Genomic DNA, 23292 nt, shown 5'->3' on the forward strand with positions numbered 1-23292 from the left:
CATTTTAATTCAATTTCTCATTGTACCCTGTGAAAATACAAAGCTATATATGTATGTTTTGTATATATTTCGTATTTTTTGCATTTTATTTTGCACTACTGATATCATTTTAATTGCTAAAAATATTTTTACTTTTATACGATTTATCATTGCAAGCTACAGTTTACGACACTAAAAATTAAAATTCATAAGGCAAAAATATATATTTTCTCCTTTGTTTTTATATTTTTTATTGATCAGAAGGGATATTTAAAATGTTAGAAAAACTATATTCTGCTTCAAATATTTTTATTATTATAACAAATATTTCTAGGAGACCAATTCTTTATGATGACATCCCAGAAAATGATTTTAATGTGTATTGAATTTCTTATATGAAAATACTTGCTATGGTATTAATATATTGATCTAAAGTGACAGTCAAATGTTTAAAATGTTTAACTTTTTACTTCAAATATTATATTGTTATAAAAAAGTGTTGTAGTGAATCAAATCCCCATCACAATAGCAACTAAAACATTATTTTAGCTGATGTTTGATTGTGCTGAAATGTTCCTGAAGCATAAAACCAGAGATTTATTAATATCACTATTGCAAAATACTGCCTTCTGAATATTAATCAACACACACTGATTACTATATAATCAAACATAACATGTGAAGATATCAGTAATGTCATAAAAGTGAGAAAAATTGCTTGTGCAGAACACACTGGTTTAACCACAATTCTTTAATTTTTTTTGTATCTCAACCTTTTACAGAACAAGTAACAAAAAGAAGCAAAACTGTTTAGCAGGATGATAAACTCACACTCATTTCATGCTCTAATTACAAAACGAGGAGACGAGGTTGTTTAAATATAGTACAGGTGTGTGTGAGCGGCTAAGCGTCGTAGCTGGGGTTTTTGCGCAGGATGACGAAGCCCTCCAGGATGGGTGTGACGGGGATGTACTCCTCTGTGGCCAGCTCTGCTCTCTCACCGTGAGCCAGCAGCACTGGTGTGGTGTGAGTCTGGAAACCTGTGATGGCTTTGGGCTTCCCGGCCTGACCCACCACATCTACAGCCTGCACACATCACATCACATCTCGTATCTCATCTCATCACAGCGGTTACACTTTCAGAACCTTTCTGCACTGCATTTATTATTTATATCACGGCTGATATTATTATTCTTTTCACTGTATTTTTCGGACTATAAGTCGCACCTGAGTATAAGTCGTATCAGTCCAAAAATACATCATGATGAGGAAAAAAACATAAGTCGCATTTAATTAGAAACAAGAACCAAGAGAAAACATTACCGTCTCCAGCCACGAGAGGGCGCTCTAAGCTGCTCAGTGTAGACTACAGGAGAACTGAGCAGCATAGAGCGCCCTCTGGCGGCTGGAGACGGTAATGTATCCTGTATCCTGGTTGATGTCAAGTTAATTTTGATATATAAGTCGCACCTGATATACCTGATTTAAAAGGAAACAAACTTTTTTTTGTATAAATATTATAGTTTGTGGATTTGTTGTACTATTATTTTGACTTAAAAATGAATAAAGCAATTCTGCAATATTGAACATTTTCATAACCTTTTTCAATGTATTTTAAACCGCTATATATATATAAATTTCCTTTTTTTTTGGTATAAATAGTATAGTTTGTGCACTATTATTTTGATTTAAAAAAAAAAAACAATTCTGCAATATTAATTTTTTTTAGAACCTCTCTTCATTATATATATAAAAAAACATTTTTGTAATTTATTTTTTACTTTTTATTATTTAAAAAGGAAAGATTATTTTTGTATAAATATTATAGTTTGTGCATTTGTTGTACTATTATTTTTTGGACAATTTGTCTTTGTAAGCTGTGGCAATTATTAAAAAAACAGTTTTGTAATTTATTTTTTACTTTTTTATTATTTAAAAAGGAAGATTATTTTTGTATAAATATTATAGTTTGTGCATTTGTTGTACTATTATTTTTTGGACAATTTGTCTTTGTAAGCTGTGGCAATATTTACAATTTTTATAACTTTTCATTTTATTTTAAACTCCTGATATTATTTTTTGTTATTTTATTTTTACCTTTTTGCATTTAAAAAGGAATCTTTTTTGTATATATATTATAGTTTGTGCATTTGTTATACTATTATTTTGAGTTAAAATAAAAACAATTCTGCAATATTTAACATTTTTATCATCTTTTTTTCATTGTATTTAAAACGGCTGATATTATTATTTTCTTTTCTATTTTTTTCTCTTTTGTTTAAAAGGATTTTTTTTTTTGTATAAATAGTATAGTTTGTGCATTTGTTGTACTATTATCCTGACGTTTTTTGTTAAACAATTTATCTATGTCCGCTTTGGCAATACAAAGATACAGTTTGTCACACAAAAATGATTTTTTTTTTTGTCTTTTTGTGCAAAATATGATTTTGCACTACTGATATTTTAATTGTTAAATTCATTTTTTTTTAAATGATTTCTAAATAACTATGTTTCCATCCACCTATTTTTATGAACATTTTGTAAAATGCTTGCTGTGAGGTCCCAGTCATTTATAATATATATGAAAATTATTATATTCAGTGGCACTTCTGCTTTTCTTAGTGATATTTAGTTTGCATACGTTTAATTGAATTATTTGAATGGAAACATAGCTCTTGTATGCTGTGACACTGAAACTGGAGGAATGATGCTGAAAATTTCACAATTTTTTACATCATTAAGACACGCACCTGTCCCACTCGCACAGACACTGGCAGCGGTCTGAGCTCCTCGTCAAATGTGACCAGCATCCGAGGCTGCATCGCCGCCACCAACCCGTACAGAACATAGTGAGACTTCCCCAGGATTACTGCACAGACACAGGGCATTATCTCACAGACACGTGTTTCGACACACACACACCACACACACTACACACACCACACACACTGCACACACCACATACACTGCACACACCACACACACTGCAGGGAGGCTCTTACTGTTCTTGACGTCCAGGAAGGACACGAGGACCGTGAGGAGTCCAGCTACAGCCACCTGACTCATGAGCTGCCGGTCACTGTGATACGGGCAGAGCGTCAGTGTGCCTTTCCCCAGATGAGTGAGACCCTGACACACACACACACACATTTATAATGATGTGTCAAACATGAGCTGCTGCAACAGACGTCAGTGCAATTGTACGGTCAAATTGTACTTCTACTAACAGCAATTAAGCTGGCTTTAATGTTCTTCGGAGACCAAATTTTAAAATCAATCTTCTCTTAGACTTCAAAAGCTAGTCACTTGGTAGTCATGCTAGCAACATGCTAGTACCTTGCTAATCATGCTAACAACGTGCTAGTCACTTGCTAATACTAACAACATGCTAGTCACTTGTTAATCATGCTGGAAACATGCAAGCAGCATGCTAGTAACTTGCTAATCATGCTAGCAACATGCTAGTACCTTCCTAAACAAGCTAACAATGTGCTAGTCACTTGCTAATCATGCTAACAACATGCTAGTCACTTGTTAATCATGCTGGAAACATGCAAGCGGCATGCTAGTAACTTGCTAATCATGCTAACAACATGCTAGTGACTTGCTAATCATGTTAAAGACATGCTAGTCACTTATTACTCGTGCTAGCAACATGCCAGCAACTTGCTAATGCTGGAAACATGCTAGCGTCATGCTAGTAACTTGCTAATCACTTGCTAGTCATGGTAGCAACCTGCTAGAAACTTATTAACGACATTCAAGTGACTTGCTAATCATGCTAATGACTAGTTTACTATTTCTTATCTATCTATCTATCTATCTATCTATCTATCTATCTATCTATCCAAACCTTTAAATCTACTTCAGATTAGTTAAAACTAAAACAACTTCAGACTCTTTGGCTAGGCTTTTCCAAGCCAACTTAAAGTTCGCCTACAAACCTTACTATCTAGTTATAATTTGTTTTAAATTCATGCAAATTAATAAAAAATACAGTATTGAGAATCATTCGATTTTCTCGATACAAAACACAATCTCTGTTTTCCTTCTGATTTTCAGGTGATGTATACATTTGGTTGAAAAAATGTACTAAGTCTCTATTACAGTTTTTTTCATATTAACATTTCCAGAAACACTTTCACAAAAAGCTAGTGCTTTATTAACCCGTTTTCACTAGTGTTTAGAGTTAAGTGTGTGTTAATGTGGTCTGATGTTAGAAGGAGAGCAGCACATGCATGGAGGAGGAACATGAGCACATAATCACGACTGACCTGAGCGAGTCGAACCATGAACAGGTTGTTGGGGTCTTTGGCGTGATACTGCGCCAGCTGCCTGAGCATCGCCGCCAGACGCGCGTTATTAGTGCCTGTGGAAGACAGCAACACGGTAACCATGACAACCGCATCCTCAACAGCCCGCTCTGATTGGTCGAGGCACTGCATGATGTAGGGCCCTATGAAATCGGTTTCATTTTTACCCCAAATCATTTTTTTTCCTCAATTTTTTTCTGGACTCCTTTTAAATTTTCCAAATTAAATTTTATTAAATCACAAAAGCATGTCTACTTAATTAAAATGATGAAAATTATACAATTTAACATCAATATATTTAAAAAAAGAAAAAAAAAAAAAAAAATTTTTAGGAACCTATTATTATTATTTTTTAATTCCATTTTTTTTTCTCTTTTCATTTTTTCTGGACTCCTTTTTAATTTTCCAATAAAATTTTATTAAACAAAAAAGAATGTCTACTTAATTAAAATGATGAAAATTATACAATTTAACACAAATATATTTAAAGAAAAAACTTAATTACATTTTTAGGACTCGAAATGTTTTTTGTTTTTCTCACGTTCTGTTTTAATGTTTCCAGATTCAGTTTAATTATGTCTAATTATTTGAATGCATAAAAACTATTGAATTTATTAACATTTATTTTTACAATAGCCAAATAAAATGCTTTTATTTTGTATTATCTGGTTATCAAATGCAGGCATTAAACAGTAATTTAATTTATAATTTAATCAAATGAAAACAAAGTTTGCAACTATTTTGGTACTATTAACATTTAAACATGGGAGAAATATTGCGTCATTATTCCTTAATTTATTATAATTTATTTTTTATAATTTATTATTAGCATTAAGAACATTCTACAGCATGACAATATATTTCTGACACAGTTTATTCAAGTTAAACTGAACTTTTATTTTGACGGGTGGCTGTGACTACACTTACGCTTCTGTGTGCATATGAAATGATAATTTTAGACTCTCAGAGCAGTTCTGGAGAAGTTGTTCATGCATTTATGTCCTCATTTAGCATCACAGAAATCATAGGGCCCTAATGATGTCACTGATCTGTTATTTGTGGCACAGAAGCGCGAGAGACTGACCGCTGCCCACCATCCCCATGGCAAAGATGGCATTGTGGGACACTTCGGGGTCAGCGTCGTGTGAGAACTTGCTGAGCGTGTCCAGGATGTTCAGCCTCGGGTTGGAGACGGAGATCAGAGCGAGCGCTAACGGCACGGCTCTCCTTAACGTGGGCTCACCGTAACGAAGCTGCATTCACCAGAAACACACACAGACAGAAGAAAGCATTAGCAAGTCAGCTCGGGAGAAGAAAATGCATGAAGAGTTCAACGTGTCATGCTTATCTATATATTTACATTTAGTTTTATATAATTAGTTATTAAATTATTTTAGATATTGAATGTAATATAAAATGTAATAATAATAATGCATATGAAATGTAATATTTAAAAATAATTATATAACATTTATTAATAAATGAATACATACATTTAATAAATTACTATAAAATCATCAACTAATAATTTATAAATATAAATGTATTATATATTTATATATTAAGTTACATTTTAATATGTACGCAATATATTAATATAATAATTATTACATTTTAATGTTAATATCTACAATTTTATATTTATATTTTTACATAAATGAATTTAAATAAAATAATAATAATGCGATATACTACTATTATAAATTATATTTAATATTTAAAAACAATTATAAAGTAAATATTAATATTTACTTATAAATTAATACATGTAAATAAAATATAATTACAACAATAAAATTCTAAATTACTTAGGTATTTATTATATAATTGTATATAAAAATATTTCTAGATTACATTTCATATTTATTAATATATATTCAGTTGATAATAAATGTTTATACACACACACACACACACACACACACACACACACATATATATATACACATACACTCACATATATATAAATGTTTTTAAATAAAATATTAATATTCTAAATACTACACTTAACATTTACTATAAATTATATAAATCATAAATAGTTTATATAACTGAATAATGTATTTAAGTAGGTAAATTTAAAAAATGATCATAATATCTTCAATAAGAAGATGAATTAAATATATCTTTATTTACTTATATAATATAATACATTTAATAAAGTAATACATTCTTATAACTATTTAATATTTAAAATGGTAATTTATATAATTCAATATTGATAATAACTGAATTTAATCATTTCTAATAATTACAGTTAATATATAATAAATATTTGTATATATTTTTTCTATAATTAAACATATTTATATCTATTTATTAATAAAACAATATAATAATATTACTATTACAAAAAATATATATAAATGATTATTATAAAATATTATATATTAAGTAAACCACAGTAATAAATCTATTTACTAAATAAAATATTATATATAGTTTTATATTAATTGGGTCAGTTAACATTTGTGTTTCATGATTTATTTTAAATGTGTCAGTAAAAATGGTAATCAAATTAATGCATGAATGAATGTGAAGTTTTACGGTTTAAAACATGGACTAAAAATTATTATCCTTAACACATAACATTTTATCAAATTAATGCAATAAGCCTTTTACTTTCTATAATTTGATAAATGTTGAAGTGTTAGGCAGTGACTCACCAGGTGACCAAACGTGCGCAGGGCCATCTCTGAGCCGATCTCTTCACCCATAGCAATGAGAGCGATCCCCAGCACCGCCACACCCTGCATCATCATCATCAGAATGAGTCTCACTGACCGCTAGCAAACACACACACACACACACACACACACACACACCTGATGGGAGCCCATATCTGCAGCCGTCTCCTTCTTATCTTTCTCTTTTTTGTCTTTCTTGTCTTTCTCGTCGTCTTTGTCCTTGTTGTCGTAGTGTTCGCTGCAGATGTGCTGCAGCTGCTGGACCTTCAGCACGTTACCGGAGCCTGACACACAGAGGCACAGACGGTCACGCGTGTGTTTCTCCTGAAGCGTGTGTGAGCTGAGAGATGCGTGACTCACCTGCGTATGCGCAGACGTCCACCAGTGTGTTGGCGAAGCTACGGAAGGGTTCGGGGACGACCTGAAGAGCTGCTAGAGTCGTCTCGATCGCCTCACCTTTACCTGCGTTCATCGAGTAATTCATCACAAGAGTTTCATTTTTGGGTGGAATATCTCTTTAGTCAAGGATAACAACTCTGATAGATACTTTATAATAATAAAAAAATTATTTCTAATAAGAGAACTTAATATTTATAAAAATGTATAAAAACATTATAAATATAACAGTATTGAACTTAAAGCTTTAAAAAATTAAGCCTTAAAAATTAGTATTGTGTATTGTAATTTTGCAGTGTGCATATATATATATACATACACACACAGTAAAATGTAATTTTAGTAATTCTAGTAATAATCATACAATCCATTTATTTTTAACATGTGTGAAGGAATAATAATTTTCACTGTTATAATTTAAAGTTAACTGTAAGATCAAATATTTAAAGTCTTGTTTTAAAAATGCTGCTCTAAAATAAAGTTTATTTTTGATAAAATGTTTGAAAATTTAGAAATAAATAGATCATAAATAAGTTTTGTAATTGTACAATGCTAAACAGTAAAATTAATTATTATTTATTATTATTATTATTATATTTTTTAAATGCCCGTTTTTTAACAATAAAATATTGGAATATTTTAATAAATAATTCTATTTTTTTTATCAATTTTTTTTATGTTACTGAAGCTGTATTTCTTGTTAAATAATGGAAAAACAAAATCATAAATAATTAACATTATTATTATAATTGTTTTATAGTTACATTGATACTAAGGCAAAACTGTGCCCTACAAACAAGCACAGCAAACCTGAAGCTTGCAGGAAAATAAATAAATAAATAAATAGAAATTGTATAATTTAAAACTGATTGTCTTTTCTTGTTACCCAGATGGTTGAGTCCGAGGCCGAGGGGCAGCCAGCGAGCGAAAGTGTCTTTGAGCTCCTGCTCGCTCTTCTCCATGATGGTCTGCAGGACGGTGGAAGTGACATCACCGTTACAGGAACCCACCGCGATCATCCCACACGCCAGCGCCGTCACTCCAGCCACCTGCAGAGACACACACAGGCTCGTCACACACACACACACTCAGCGATCGATGGCTCACACACTCACACACTCACACACACACCTCCATGCTGGATTTGGAGTCTCCCATGACAGGAAGTAGCAGAGAGAGAACATCCTCTCTGTTAGAGCCGGCGTACGCCAGACCCAACCTGCACAAAAACAGCACAAATATTCAGAGTTTAGGCTGGAACTTTAATCAGATTTTTTTAAGTATTCTAAAAGTACAATACACACAGAAACTAAATGTGTTCTCACTGTTGTACAGTAGAATAATCTTCCACATTCTAAAACACTGAGTTCCGCTCCTTGATTCTGATTGGCTGAGCCACGTTCAAAGCGCTTTTAAATTACTCTACATTGTAACATACACCTTTGTTTACGTTTGGGTGTTGCTCGGCAACCACTTTGTTACAACCACAACTACACTGTTTGGCGGAAGAATTCTGTTTTAATTAATTACAGTATGCTTTATTTGTGGTTTTATTTTGTTAAATCTAAAAAATATATGGAATAACCGTTTTATAAAAGCAAAAAGCAATAATTTATTCAATTTGTATTAAATTTAATTATTATTAATATTCAATTGATACAAATTGCAATTTTATATATTTAATATGTATTATAAAATGATAATATGTAGAATCTATTTAATTTAATAATTGAAGGTATTATGATCATTTATTAAATTTACCTTTTTAAATACATTATTCAATTCTATAAAATATTATTTTATATATATTAATAAATTTGGAATGTAAAGTAGAAAGTAAAGGGCTTATTGCTTTAATTTGATAAAATGTTATGTTTTAAGGATAAAAATGTTTAGTCCGTGTTTTAATTTAAACAGTAAAATAATTACGAAAAAATAAAACAAAGCAATTTTATTATTATAAACTATTACATTGTTAAATGCTTTAAGAATATATATATATATATATATATATATATATATATATATATATATATATATATTTTTTTTTTTTTTTTTTCACTACAAACTACAAAAATAAAAGTGTTTATTTAATAAATAATAATACATATTTAATAATATTTATAGATGTTCAATTAGAAAAAAGAATTCAGTTTAGTTTAATTGCAATTTAGTTTTTCTGAGCAAAAAATAATATACAATGATATTTTTCTGCTGATTTAGAAGAGACCCACTGAAATATAATTCAGTGTAACAATCTTGTCAGGCATATTTACAACAAAAATCAATTTATGACATATTAAAAGACTAATTACTTTCACCCCAAATACCAATTAGTTGCAATTTAACATTTTTTAAATGTGCCACTATTCTAGATTTTGGCAAATATTTGACTCATTTAAAACACAATCAAATTTAATATGCTCCCTTTTATATATTTAAATATGTACACATTCAGAATAAGCATGTTGATTGAATTTCTACATAAATATTATGTCACACTGAATAACAACATAACATTATTTCAACCAAATCTTGAGATTTAATTCTCCAAAAACATATTTGAAACCTTAAAAGTAGACAATTAACTTAGATTTAATATTCTTTCTATGGACATAAAACCAATTTTGTACATTTCTTTCAATGTCTTTGACCCATAAATAATAAATATTTCCTATAAATTCAGTCAGGGGCTTTATAGGGGCTATTAATTTCTAAATGACTCATGTAATTTCTGAATTACCCAAAAATGGCTCCGATCCTCATGATGTTGCTGTTGTGAAGAACGTAGTCAGACAGCAGCGCCAGAGCGGGGTCACACTCGTTACGAACGCCCGAGTTAACGATCCCACACGCCAGCAGCGCTCCAGACTGACAAACACCACAAATATCAGTACTGGCATTTCACATTAGCACCCTAAAATATGTAGAATACTAAATAAATAATCATAATAATTAATTATTATTATTATGCATCATAATATATATATTTGGTTTCATATTAGACTTTTTTACAGTGAACTTTTATGAATAAAATCAATTAGACATACTTTTCATTTTTTAAATGTACTTAAACCTGTAGAATGGAAATTTTAAACGCGTACTTTCATAAAAATACTATCAGAAACTCAGATTTACACTAAAACACAGCAAAATAAAAGTGCATTATATTTAATAAATAAAAGTCCCATAAATATATTTGTATTGTATATTAGAATATTATTATTATGTATCATAATATATATTCTTTGTTGCATTATTATACTTTTCCAGTGAACTATTACAACAGTAAAATTTCTTATTTTGTTTACTGTTAGAAATATTAAAAATTATGTTAGACATACTTTTCATTATTTACATTTTAAACACATAATTTCATAAAAATACTATCAGAGACTCTACAACCCAGCAAAATAAAAGTGAATAATATTTAATAAATATAATACATACTTAAAGAAATAAATATTTATATTGTATATTAGTATATGTATATGAGCATATTATTATTATTATTATTATTATGTATTATAATATATATATATATATATTAGGGGTGTAACGATACGCGTATTCGTATTGAACCGTTCGGTACGACGCTTTCGGTTCGGTACGCGGTACGCATTATGTATACCGAACGGTTCGTTGGAGTAATTAATTATATTTGAAAAAAAAAAAAAAAAAAGAGAGAGATAGAAATATAATGATATGTGTTCAACAAGGTAGCCCAATAACCCAAACAACGTAACAGGCAACGCCCCTGACACTCCCGAAGAAGAAAAAAACACCATCTTATATGTTTATGTTAGGCTACTCAGCAAGCGCTCGCTCACTCAGTACGCGCTGAAGGCTCGTTGCAAAATAGCCAATGCGTTTAACAGACTAGAAATGAGAAGATCCTCCAATAACCAACAGGTCTGGTGTTTGGGTGCACTTTGGATTCCCTTTAAGCTATAATGGTGATGGCAAGAGAGTGGTGGATAAAAAAACAACGGTATGTCGCATCTGCAACATGACAGGGTACACCAGCGGGATTACAAAAAAAAAACACCAGCGGGAATATCTGGGATATATGCGTCAGTACTATCTGGGAAAAGACGAAAAAAAGGAGAAACATGCACGCAGCAAACTATCCCTGCAGCATTTAGAAACTATAGCTTACAGGGAATCCAACCCAAACACCAGACCTGTTGGTTATTTTAGGATCTTATATTTCTGGTCTGTTAAAGGCATTCGACATTTTGCAATGAGCCTTCAGCGCGTGCTGAGTGAGCGAGCGCCTTAGGGGCCGTTCACATATCGCTCCTAAAAACGCATGGAAAACGCTAAGCGCGTCTTTCTCCTCCTTTCCAAAGCGCTCGGGCAGAAGCGCTCATGAGGCGTCTGTCTTTGCTAAGCAACAATGACGTGCTCTCTCCATGAGACGCGGAAATTTCAGCGAAGGATAAATGGATTTGCAGCTCTAAAAATCGCTTGCAGTAGCTCTGCTACTGAATTTATTTCAAAATTGCAATCCATATACAACTATGATCAGCTGTTCCTTCATCTTGGCTGAGCTCTCAACGTTGTTACGGGAAAGGATGAAGCTGATTGGTTGGTTCTTGTCACATGACCCGCGGTGCGCTTGCGGCATTCTGAAAAGTTGAGATGTTTTTACATTTTGCTGTATCTAAAACGTATCGAACCGAACCGAACCGAACCGTGACATCAGTGTATCGTATCGAACCGAACCGTGAATTTTGTGAACCGTTACACCCCATATATATATATATATATATATATATATATATATATATTGCATATACTTTTCAGTGAACTATTATAACAGTAATATTACTTTATTTACTGTTAGACGTTTTATGACAAAAATTTATTCAACTTACTTTTCATTATTAAATTTTAATTAAACCTATACTTAAATGAAAAATTACCATAAATAGTTTTATTGCATATTAGTATAAATATTATAATATTATTATTAATCATAATATATATTTTATTGTTTCATATTAGATCATCATTTGCATTTTTAATAACATAATTAAAACTATTATTATTATTACTGTTCTAGGATTGTATTTTATATATAATATGAGATTTTTTAAATTATTATTATTTTTTTTCTCCAAATCATGCAGCTCTTAAGTAGCGTGTGAATGCGCACCTTGATGTAGTCCTCGGAGGAATACAGGTATTTATCGATCTGCGTCAGACCTCCGTCCACGTCCCACAGCAGAATCATCCCCAGAGACGCCGCTGCGCTGAGCATCCCTGCCACAAACACACATCTCATCAGATTAGCAGACTGATCTCGTCTAGCTGCACAGACGCGAGCCTGCTCTCACCGTGGTCCTTGTTCTTGTACAGCCATTTGTTCCCGTCCTCCGTGAGCAGCTTGTCCTGACCGAACGCAGCGTTCACGAAGCCGTTGACGAAGGACGAGGCCAGATTCATGCGAGCGGAGTCCACCTGAGAGGCGCTGCTGCCGAAGCCTGAGAGAAACACACTCAGTGACACACATCTCTCACACACACACACACACACACTGAACGTCTGACAGCTGAAGGGCTTACGGTTGTTCTCCAGGTGCGTTTTGTAAATGTCGTCTGGCACTTTCGGCTCCATGATGTCGAGCTGCAGAGGAAAACAATTCAATAAATTACATTTTAGCAGAATGAGTATCTCATGAAAACATGTCACATGGATATAATCCGATTAATTGATAGAAATGTTATAATACATTTAACATTAATACATTGAAAATATATAATATGATTGTGGAGTAAAAGACTATTAATGACATTTTCTCTGAAATTTCTCATTGTAATGCACAAAAAATAATAATAAAGTTTTTTTTTTTTTAAACATTGTCATACAGGTATAAAACAATCCTTTCTGGACAGATGGTGAGTGGGTGGGTGTCTGAGAGTGTGTGTGTGTGTGTGTGTGTGTGTGTGTGTGTGTGTGTGTCTGAGAGAGTGAGTGTGTGTGTGTGTCTGAGAGAGTGAGTGTGTGTGTGTGTGTGTCTGAGAGAGTGAGTGTGTGTGTGTGTGTGTAGCCCCTTTCACACTGCACGTCGGACCCGCAATATTCCCGTAACATTGCCTGGTCGCCTTCTGTGTGAAAGCAACCACGTCCCGGAATTGATTACCGAATCGAACCCGGGTCGGGGACATAGTAACATTGCGGTAATCGATCTGGAACGAGCGCTGTGTGAACAAAAGCCAGATCTAATTCCGTATCGAAGTGATGACGCGCGTTATCGCGCGACTTTTTTACCGGCTGTTTTGAAGGAAGATCAACATTCACGACGAAAACATATGTGCAAACTGTAATGAAGCAGAGATCAGTTAGTTCCTCACTTTCCGCGCTGACACTGAGATCGTTTGCTTGCTTCAGTTAAAGTATAACGTGCCAAGCTTTGTCGACTCGTACATTACACGTCACGCGCTGATGTCACGTGTCGTTACGGGATCTTCAAGGGTTGTGTGTGAAAGCACGCACATATCCCGGGTCATCACTGGCAGTGTGAAAGTGCCAAATCTAGCGACCAGGGAACAATTACAGGAACACTTTACCCCTGTATTTGCCGGAATGGCAGTGTGAAAGGGGCTTGTGAGAGAGAGAGAGAGAGAGAGAGAGAGTGTGTGAGTGAGTGATTGAGTGTGTGTGTGTGTGTGTGTGTGTTAGGGGTGCTCCAATCACAATCGGCCGATCGTTATGCGTATCTCCTCAGTAAAGCCGGTTCTCCAATCAGCGGTTAATTCCATCAGGTGCGTGATTTCACATAGAGCAGCTGTTACTACACAGAGCCGTTGTTAACTGAGAAGATGCACCAAAAAACGCTGAAAATGACGTGGATTTGCGCATCTTCTCAGTTAACAACGGCTCTGTGTAGTAACAGCTGCTCTATGTGAAATCACGCACCTGATGGAATTAACCGCTGATTGGAGAACCGGTTTTACTGACGAGATACGCATAACGATCGGCCGATCGTGATTGGATCACCCCTAGTGTGTGTGTGTGTGTGAGAGAGTGAGTGAGTGAGTAAGTGAGTGTGTGTGTGTGTGTTTCATCACCTCTCTAGCGAGGGCAAGGAAGTTGCTGTTGAGCTGCACGTTGGACATGATCTCCGTCAGATCTTCATAATCCTCCACATCTTCATTGAGCTCCAGGAACATGCCGTGACGACCCAACATGAACGACATCTGCTTCTGAATGACACTGAACACACACACACACACACACACACACACACACACACAGTTACTATCCGTGTTAAGCAAATGGAAATATTTTTTTCACAAGACAAACTGTGTGTCATACATGTCCTTGCAGGAAGTAAAGATGTTCTCCACCAGCTCCACGTCATTGAGCATCAGCGCGAGCCTGAGGGCTTCTGGGTAACGGTTAAACTTGCGGAAGATGCTGAGAGCACATTTCAGCAGAGCAGAGTTCTCCGGCTCAGGGACATAATTCACACAGCTGGAGTTTGCATTAAAAAAAACACATTACTGACAATAAAACACATTTCCACAGAATAATTTATATAGAAAAAATATATATCTATTAATACATTTTTAATATATACACATTAATATCAATTTATTAATATAACTATACTAAATGCATCTAAACGAGAGACGTTTTTCATTAATATTAGAGCTAGCAAATGATTAATCTTATTTTAAATGTGTTTAATCACGTTTTTGTTTGCATCATATATGAGTGTATACTGTGTATATTAATTATGTATATATAAACACATGAACACAGTTCAGAGCAGCATAAATGTTTTCCTTTAGTTTTGGACTTTTACTCATTAGATGAACTTAAGTTTTTAAGTTGTTGGCTGCTAGTTGCGCTAACTGATCGATTATTTCCCAGGTGTCTCACCTGGTCAGGTAGAGGCAGACTTTAGCGTAGGCGTTTTCATCGATGTACGCGTCCAGCATGTCGAGCCGCTCGATCTCCATCAGGAGGTCACAGGCCTCGTGCTCGGCATTGTGGGCCATGTTATAGGGGACGATCTCTTTGACCAGCTTCAGCAGCACTTCCTGTTGAGCTTTATCCCCTTCCTCGATCTCCTGCCACTCTTTAGCCACCTCTCCGGCCAGATGCCTGAAACACACACGAGATCACATCACAGACGGCTCAGACACGAGAAAACTCCCACAATGCACTTCTGAGCAACAACTACGAGTCTAACGGATGTGTGTGAGCTTCGTAGAAATCCAAAAACCTCAAGACAATTATAAAAGAGAAAATAAATAACAGATCACTGGTTTATTGCCTTATTTTAGCACAATTTATATACTATTTTAGAATTTATGAATATTTATAATTCACTTTAATTGATATACTTTAATTTTAATTTTTAAGTTTCTATTTATCTTTAGTGTAACATTTTTAGCGATCATTATTTTTCAATTTTTTTCTTTATAGAATTTATATATTATATCACACACATACAATTAAGACTTGTTAAATATTTTTTCTTCGAGTTTATGTTAAATTAAGTAGAGGCTTTTCTAATTTTGTTATGTAAAACAAAAAAGAAGACAAAAGTGTTTATATATATATAAATAATTATTATTTTTAGTTTTAATGTATTTTTATTTTAGTTGTAGTTTTAGTAATTTTTACCTTAACCTTATTTTATTTCGGATAGTGGTCAAAACAATATTTCTAAATTGTTTATACAATTTATGAAAATATTTTTAATTAGCTTTTTTATTTTCAGTTTTTATTTTAGTCATTTTGTTATGCATCTTTGACATTTTTGGCATTAATTTTAAACAGCATCCAAAGCAACATTTCAACATTCATGTTTCAGTGACAAGAAATTAATTTTGATCTTAAAAATATTTCACACGTGTGTGTGTGTGTGTGTGTGTAATATTGTAATTTGTTGCATTTTTAAACATTTTTACCAAATCAACATTTTTGATTTTCACTTATATAATTTAGAAATATTTTATACTTGGAAAAAAATTTAAATAGGCTAACGCGGAATAGACATATTAAAATAATAATAAATTACTGACACACACTAAAATGGAGACCAAAAATATATGAATGAAAATGTTTCAGAATGCTTCAGTTAGTTGCCAAAGCAATATTTCTAATGTTCATTTATGTTATTTATAAATATTTTGAACTGAAATATAAATAACTTTTTTTTTTTTTTTTTTTTTTTAAAGGACAAAAACAAATACACATGCAAAAAAATATTTTAAAATAAACATAAAACACTACTAAAGTTCAAACTAAAGTTCTCTTCATATTGTTTTGCTTCCAGCTTGATCTGAAGGACTGAACATGGTTTCCAGCAGCTCCAGTTAAAGTGACACAGGTGTGATGTGTGTGTCTTCAGCAGGACGTACCGGACGTATTCGTGTCCCCATGAGGCCAGCTCCTCCTGGGAGCCCAGCAGACGGTATTTCAGACACTCTCGCTCGCTGCTCATGGTCATAGCGAGGACAGACACCACGTCAGCGCAGAAGTGCTGTGAGAAAGAAAGAGAGAGACTGTTACACTCCTTTACTAGTGCATGCAACCTGCTGGAACATACCAACTATACAAACTCTGTGGGGGGAACCTAAACTGAACCATTCACTATATAGGCTCCTATAACCAGGGCATCGCTGAATACGAGTGTGTGAGTGTGTATATAATGTCAGACGCCACAGATGTGCACCTTGTTCTCTCCCGGAGCCATGTTCTGGCAGATGTCCTTGAGCTTGGCGTAATGCGGTCGCAGGAACTTGAGCGGTTTGGGCACCGAGGTCATGGAGGTCGTGGAGGAGCGGATCTGACGCCGCAGTTCTTCCAGAGCCGGACGATACAGAGACGTGTCCTTCTCCTGAGAAACACAGAAGATGAGCGTCACATCTGACTCTTTATCAACAAAAATAACACAAAATGCCAGACGGATGCATTTCCTTAATATGAGTGAAGTAGAATATTCAATAATAATGTGGGTCAGGATGTGACTTTATCCATTAAATTTCTTTTTAATTTCAGTTAGTTTTTCTACAAGACACACACACACACTCTCAAACAAACACAGAAACACACACTCACAGATACTCACACACACACGTCTCTCTCTCACACACAGACACACACACTCTCTCTCTCTCTATCCATTAGGATTAGATAGCTAGCATCAGCTTTTTTTTGCATCAGCAATTCATTTCAGAAATGCTTTCATTTTATATTTTAATTATTATTTTAACTTGTAAATCGTTTAAATATCTTTTTAATTTAAGTTAGCACTATTTCAGCATTAGTGTTCTCAGAAACCTGTAAACTGACAATCCTGAGCATTGAAGCTGAATAAAAACCTCAAAAATATAAAAAGCTAAAAAATATATATGTTTTTGTGCATATAACTTCTAACACATAAAATGTTTTTTTTTACGACATTGCAAAAAAATATTTTATTTCGTAAGACATAAGCATCTTTCAATTGACAAACGTTTTTCTATTACAACTTATTATGATTAGAATTTACAGTGACATTATTGGTAAACATTTTGCACCAGTAAAAGTAATTTCAGTTATTAAGAAATGACATTCGAAATAAAATAAAATATCTTAAAAACTACTTAAGTTCTTTTGTCATGTTATATTAGCTTATTTTAATTAGCAGACTACTTTATCCACCACAATTTGATTTGATATTCCAATAGACAATATTGTATGTACAATGAGCCTATATTATTACATACAGGTGTATTATTTCACATGAAATAAATAAAAACCGCACTTACAGCGAGTCTCTCCACGAGCATCTCTAACTCCTCCTGAAGCAGTTTGTCTTCCTCTGACTGCAAAAACAACAACATCTCGTCATATTCAATAGATCAAGCATTTATATCCACTCAGTCATTCACTAAATCACTGTCTTTATATGTTTATGTGCTGTATGAAGCGTGTTATTGTGATGAGTTAAAGTCAGGCCTGCACAGTGACTCAGGCGGAATTCAAACTTGAGTCTTAAACGCCTGTTTTTTCTCTCTCTCACCAGCTCCTGCTCCTCTTTCTTCTCCTTATCTTTCCCCGCCGGTTGTTTGTCCTTCTCCTCCTTGATTTCGGACTGCTTTTTCTCCTTTTTCGCGGTTTCCTCCATGATTTTGCTGCTGCTGTTTCACTGAACGCGACTCACTACCGCTTACGATGTTTCTTCTTCTGCGGCTGATGCGCGTCACAGTACTGCAGTACGGCGGAAGATTACCGCCGCCAACCGGCCGCACTAAGAACTGCACTCTGTTTATTTTCGATTTCCAGCAGGCCACAAGTTGCAGTCTCTTATTACAAATATGTATAATTTTTATGATATAGAAATATAGATACTATGAGGTTGTTTTAGCATGGGGACCAAAAATGGCCCCACAATTTCAAAATATATGGATATTAATGTCTTTGGTACCGTTAACGTGATAAATACAAGGCATACACACACACACACACACACACACACACACACACACACACACACACACGTGTCTTTCTGTGAATTGTGAGGACTTCTATTACTTTTCTACTGACCAAATCATAGTTTCTATCTTGTTACCCAACCGTAAACCTATACACCTTACAGAAAACCTGTTTGCATTCTAACACTTTCAGAGACGTTTAATTTCCTATTTTTTTATATTTTCGTCCCTCTCCAACAGCAGGTGGCTCTAGAGAACCTCAGAAGCATAAATGAACAAGTATGTGTTTGTTTGAATGGATGAGTCTTTAATGTTGTAGCTTGTAGAGCTGCTGCATGAATCTCTAGTTCATCTGTTCAGTGTTCATGACTCTAAATATGAACTATTTAAAGGAACAGTTCACTCATTTGCTGAAAATAGCCTCACCCTCATTCCATCCAAGATTAGGATGAGTATGTTTCTTCATCAGATTTGGAGAAATGTAGCATTGCATCATTTGCTCACCAATGGATGTGAATGGGTGCCGTCAGAATGAGAGTCCAAACATCTGAAATAAATCCTGCATTAAAATATTTTTTTAACTAAAATATGAGTCCATAATCCATAATAACACTTCCTTCATTGAAAAGTGCATCTCCTGTTGTCGCTCACATATTTATTTAGAACTGTGTAAACGCTGCTTGATCTGTGCAGATTTCTCTCCTGATTCAGACCAGAACACTTTTTCACTGGAGGAAGTGTTATTATGGATTATGGATTCATGTTTCGTATTACAGGAGCGGATCTACCGGGGTGGCATAGGGTGGCAAATGCCACCCTAAAAGAAAGCCTTGCCACCCCTGCTGCCACCCCAGTTGGCAGCAACTAATTAAAGGTTATGGCCAATTTGAAAATTTATGAGCGCAAATCTTTCGTGATTCGTGATCCCGCTCCGAACTCCCGAACTGATTCAAATGATTTGCGATCCCCAAACTGACTCAAATGATCCGCGAAACCGCTCCGAACTCTCGAACTGATTCAAATGATTCGCGGTCCCGCTCCGAACTCCCAAATTGACTCAAATGATTCGCGATCCCCATAACTGACTCAAATGATTCGCGATCCCGCTCCGAAGTCTCGAACTGATTTAAATGATTCGTGATCCCCATAACTGACTCAAATGATTCGCGATCCCGCTCCGAAGTCTCGAACTGATTTAAATGATTCGCGATCCCGCTCCGAACTCCTAAATTGACTCAAATGATTCGCTATCCCCGTAACTGATTCAAATGATTCGCGATCCCGCTCCGATCTCCCAAACTGACTCAAATGATTCGCGATCCCGCTCCGAACTCCCAAATTAACTGAAATGATTCGCGATCCACATAACTGACTCAAATGATTCGCGATCCCGCTACGAACTCCCGAACTGATTCAAATGATTAGCGATCCCCAAACTGATTCAAATGATTCGCGAACCCGCTTTGAACTCCCGAACTGACTCAAATGATTCGCGAACCCGCTTTGAACTCCCGAACTGACTCAAATGATTCGCGATCCCGCTCCGATCTCCCAAACTGACTCAAATGATTCGCGATCCCGCTCCGAACTCCCAAATTAACTGAAATGATTCGCGATCCACATAACTGACTCAAATGACTCGCGATCCCGCTACGAACTCCCGAACTGATTCAAATGGTTTGCGATCCCCAAACTGACTCAAATGATTCGCGAACCTGCTTTGAACTCCCGAACTGATTTAAATGATTTTATCTGGGAAAAAAGGACAAGTAGAGAAATGAGCTTTTAAGCAGTTATTAGAAAGACAGGCAGGTTTCATCAGGTCTTGCAAATTGCTGTGCGTTTGTTGCTTTCACACACTATATGATCTTTTTTTTTTTTTACAGAATACTACCAATTATGATATGCAGGTTTCTCCAGGCACTATCTCCTCTGAAATATATTTGGAGTAAGACATCAGTCATTGTCTGAGATCTGCTACAAACACAGACATTTATTGGACTCAGAAAGGTCAAAGTCTGCAACACGCATGATTGTGCGTTACAGACATTGAGGAAAGTCTGATAAGACACTTCAGTCTCACACCACAACTGTGTAACTCATTAAAAGTGTTAGATTATCAGACGTGAGAGTCGAAACACTAATGATCCGCACACGTCTGACGGAGCAGGAGGAAGTTTAACGTCTGAGATCGTGTGTGTGAGGAGACAAATAACATGAGAGACATTAATGACAGAACGAACGAAAAAGCAAAAGAGAATTGACTAAAGAACTAAAACAAAACAAATAAAAAAATAGTATTATCAAAAAATAGTAAAAAAAAAAAGGAAAGGAAGCATAAGAAAAAGAAAAGAATGCAAACAAAAAAACAACCACAAAAGAAAAAGAATGTACAAAAAAGTGTAATAAGCATTAAATTAAGAAAAAAAGTGGTAGAACAAAACATGAAAACATTTTTTTTTTAAATTTACAATGAAAAAAAAACAGAAAATGTATTAAATAAACCTAAGAATGAACAAATGAAAACAAGAAAAGTATGAAAGAGTAAGAGAATGAAAGAAAAGGGAGGAAAATTAATAAACAAAAATGAATGAACAAAAACAAAATACAAAAAAAGTGATAGACAAAAGATAGAAGAAAAACATGAATGAACAAAAGAATAATTTAACAAACAAAAAATAGCATAACAAATGAATGCAAGAATGAATAAAAAACAAGAAAAGTGTGAAAGTAAGTAAAATGAAAGAAAGTAAAAGAATGAATAAAAGACAAACAAATTTCAGCAAAATTTTGAACAAAAGATGGAACAAAAAAATTAAGGAAAGAATATTTAAACAAACAGAACAATTAAAAAACGTGTAAGAAAATTAACAAAAGAATGAACAAATTAAAGAATCAACAAAAGAACAAAAATATATCAAAGAAAAAATAAGAGCGAACAAGAAAAAACCAACAAAATAAATACGAATACAATAGATAAAATAAAAAATGATCAAATAAGAAACTGAAAATGTGGAAAGAACAGACAAATAAAAACTAAAAACATCTGATAACACAATGAAAAACAAAAACAAAAGGACAGCAGTGACCTGTTTTAGGTGAAAGCTTGGATGTTTTTCTTTACCATTAAGATGTTTTATGCATCACAAAGTGCTTAAAGAAACCCTTTAAACCACAAGAACAGCGTTAATGGAGTTTTTCGGCTCAAGAACACAAACAGAAAAAGAGAAAGCGTCTCAATTAGTCCCACACACTTACAGAAGCACATATAGCACACTCATACTGTATATCCTCAGTGTGTTTAGTGCCGGTAATCACCTTTAAAGTTTGTTCCCCATAAATCAGCGCTCAGTTGTTGTGCAGGACTGCGGCTCCTTCATTTGTTGATGAAATATTTCTCCGTCCTGTAGAACAACACCAGATTCATCATGCACACACTAGATTCGATTATCTTTATAAAGGCCTGTGCAACGAGCTGTTTTTGCGATGCATTTACATGTTTTACAGGTACGGCGTCTCTGGCCTGCAGTGCAGATGCTGTTTGCTCACAGATTACAGATCTAACACATGCACTATCATTAAACATTACCAACCGTGCTTTCCACTTCAGCTCCCAAGCTTCTTTTTGAGCGCCAGGTGACTTTAAATGCATGCATATATCTTCAAACCCCATCATTAGGACTAATTGTTGTTTATAGACTAATTTTGAGACCTTTGATTCATGCATTTTCAATAATAGCCGACACCATGTAAACAGAAACCTGTAGAGTCTAATAAAATGCTGGAAGCAACAGAGAACGTTCCCATAATGTTTATTAAAGGTCATGTTGATGTTAGGACAATGTGTTGTTTATAGAACATTTTTAATATTTGATATGCATTCTCATAACTTTCATGCTCTTATGATTTTGATTCATTATTCCTGAGTGTTTTTGTGTGTTAGCAGAAAATAACTAAGTAAGAAATACTTCAGCCTCAAGCGCTCCAGTCTTCTGCTTGATGTTTGTTTACAATGTAAGTAATAATAAGAAAAATGTGTAATGCATGTGGGAATATATTCATATACATGCAAACCAGAAAGATAAAGATAAAACCTCTCTCTTTTTACAATTTCTTACAATTTCTTAACAGGACCTGCTGATATTTTTTACAAACTCTTGCACCCTTTAATAATGGGTCATATTTAATCCTGAAATACATAGAAAAAATAAAAATAAAAATAAATATATATATATATATATATACATATATACACGCCTTAATGATCCTAAAACAAGCTTTACTTATGTTAGAACTATTTCATATTTTAATAATTTAAAAATAAATAACATATTACATTTTTGTAGTATTAAAAACAAGTAATATATCATCCTGAAATTAAAAAAGATAAATAATATTATATTTTAAAATGAGAACATAAAAAAGATGCAAAAGTTCTTAATGATTCTAAAACAAGCTTCACTTATGCTAGAACAA

General features: G+C 33.9%; 1 protein-coding gene across 1 annotated transcript; it reads right to left on the minus strand.

Annotated features, from left to right (window-relative positions):
* Nucleotides 1–711: 711 nt before the first annotated feature.
* On the minus strand, nucleotides 712–18615 carry LOC127972654 (26S proteasome non-ATPase regulatory subunit 2). Its single transcript, XM_052576329.1, has 21 exons — nucleotides 18405–18615; nucleotides 18151–18207; nucleotides 17073–17237; nucleotides 16759–16880; nucleotides 15269–15493; nucleotides 14699–14857; nucleotides 14452–14596; nucleotides 12946–13006; nucleotides 12718–12864; nucleotides 12537–12643; nucleotides 10119–10246; nucleotides 8507–8594; nucleotides 8262–8424; nucleotides 7340–7441; nucleotides 7118–7263; nucleotides 6959–7042; nucleotides 5377–5545; nucleotides 4254–4348; nucleotides 2982–3108; nucleotides 2730–2848; nucleotides 712–1065 (listed from the first exon to the last, which is right to left on the minus strand). The coding sequence occupies exons 1-21, from the start codon at nucleotides 18507–18509 to the stop codon at nucleotides 883–885; spliced, it is 2697 nt and encodes an 898-aa protein (XP_052432289.1). The 5' UTR covers nucleotides 18510–18615; the 3' UTR covers nucleotides 712–882.
* Nucleotides 18616–23292: the final 4677 nt, after the last annotated feature.

Source organism: Carassius gibelio, chromosome B15 (genome assembly GCF_023724105.1).
Source record: "Carassius gibelio isolate Cgi1373 ecotype wild population from Czech Republic chromosome B15, carGib1.2-hapl.c, whole genome shotgun sequence".
Lineage (NCBI taxonomy): Eukaryota > Metazoa > Chordata > Actinopteri > Cypriniformes > Cyprinidae > Carassius > Carassius gibelio.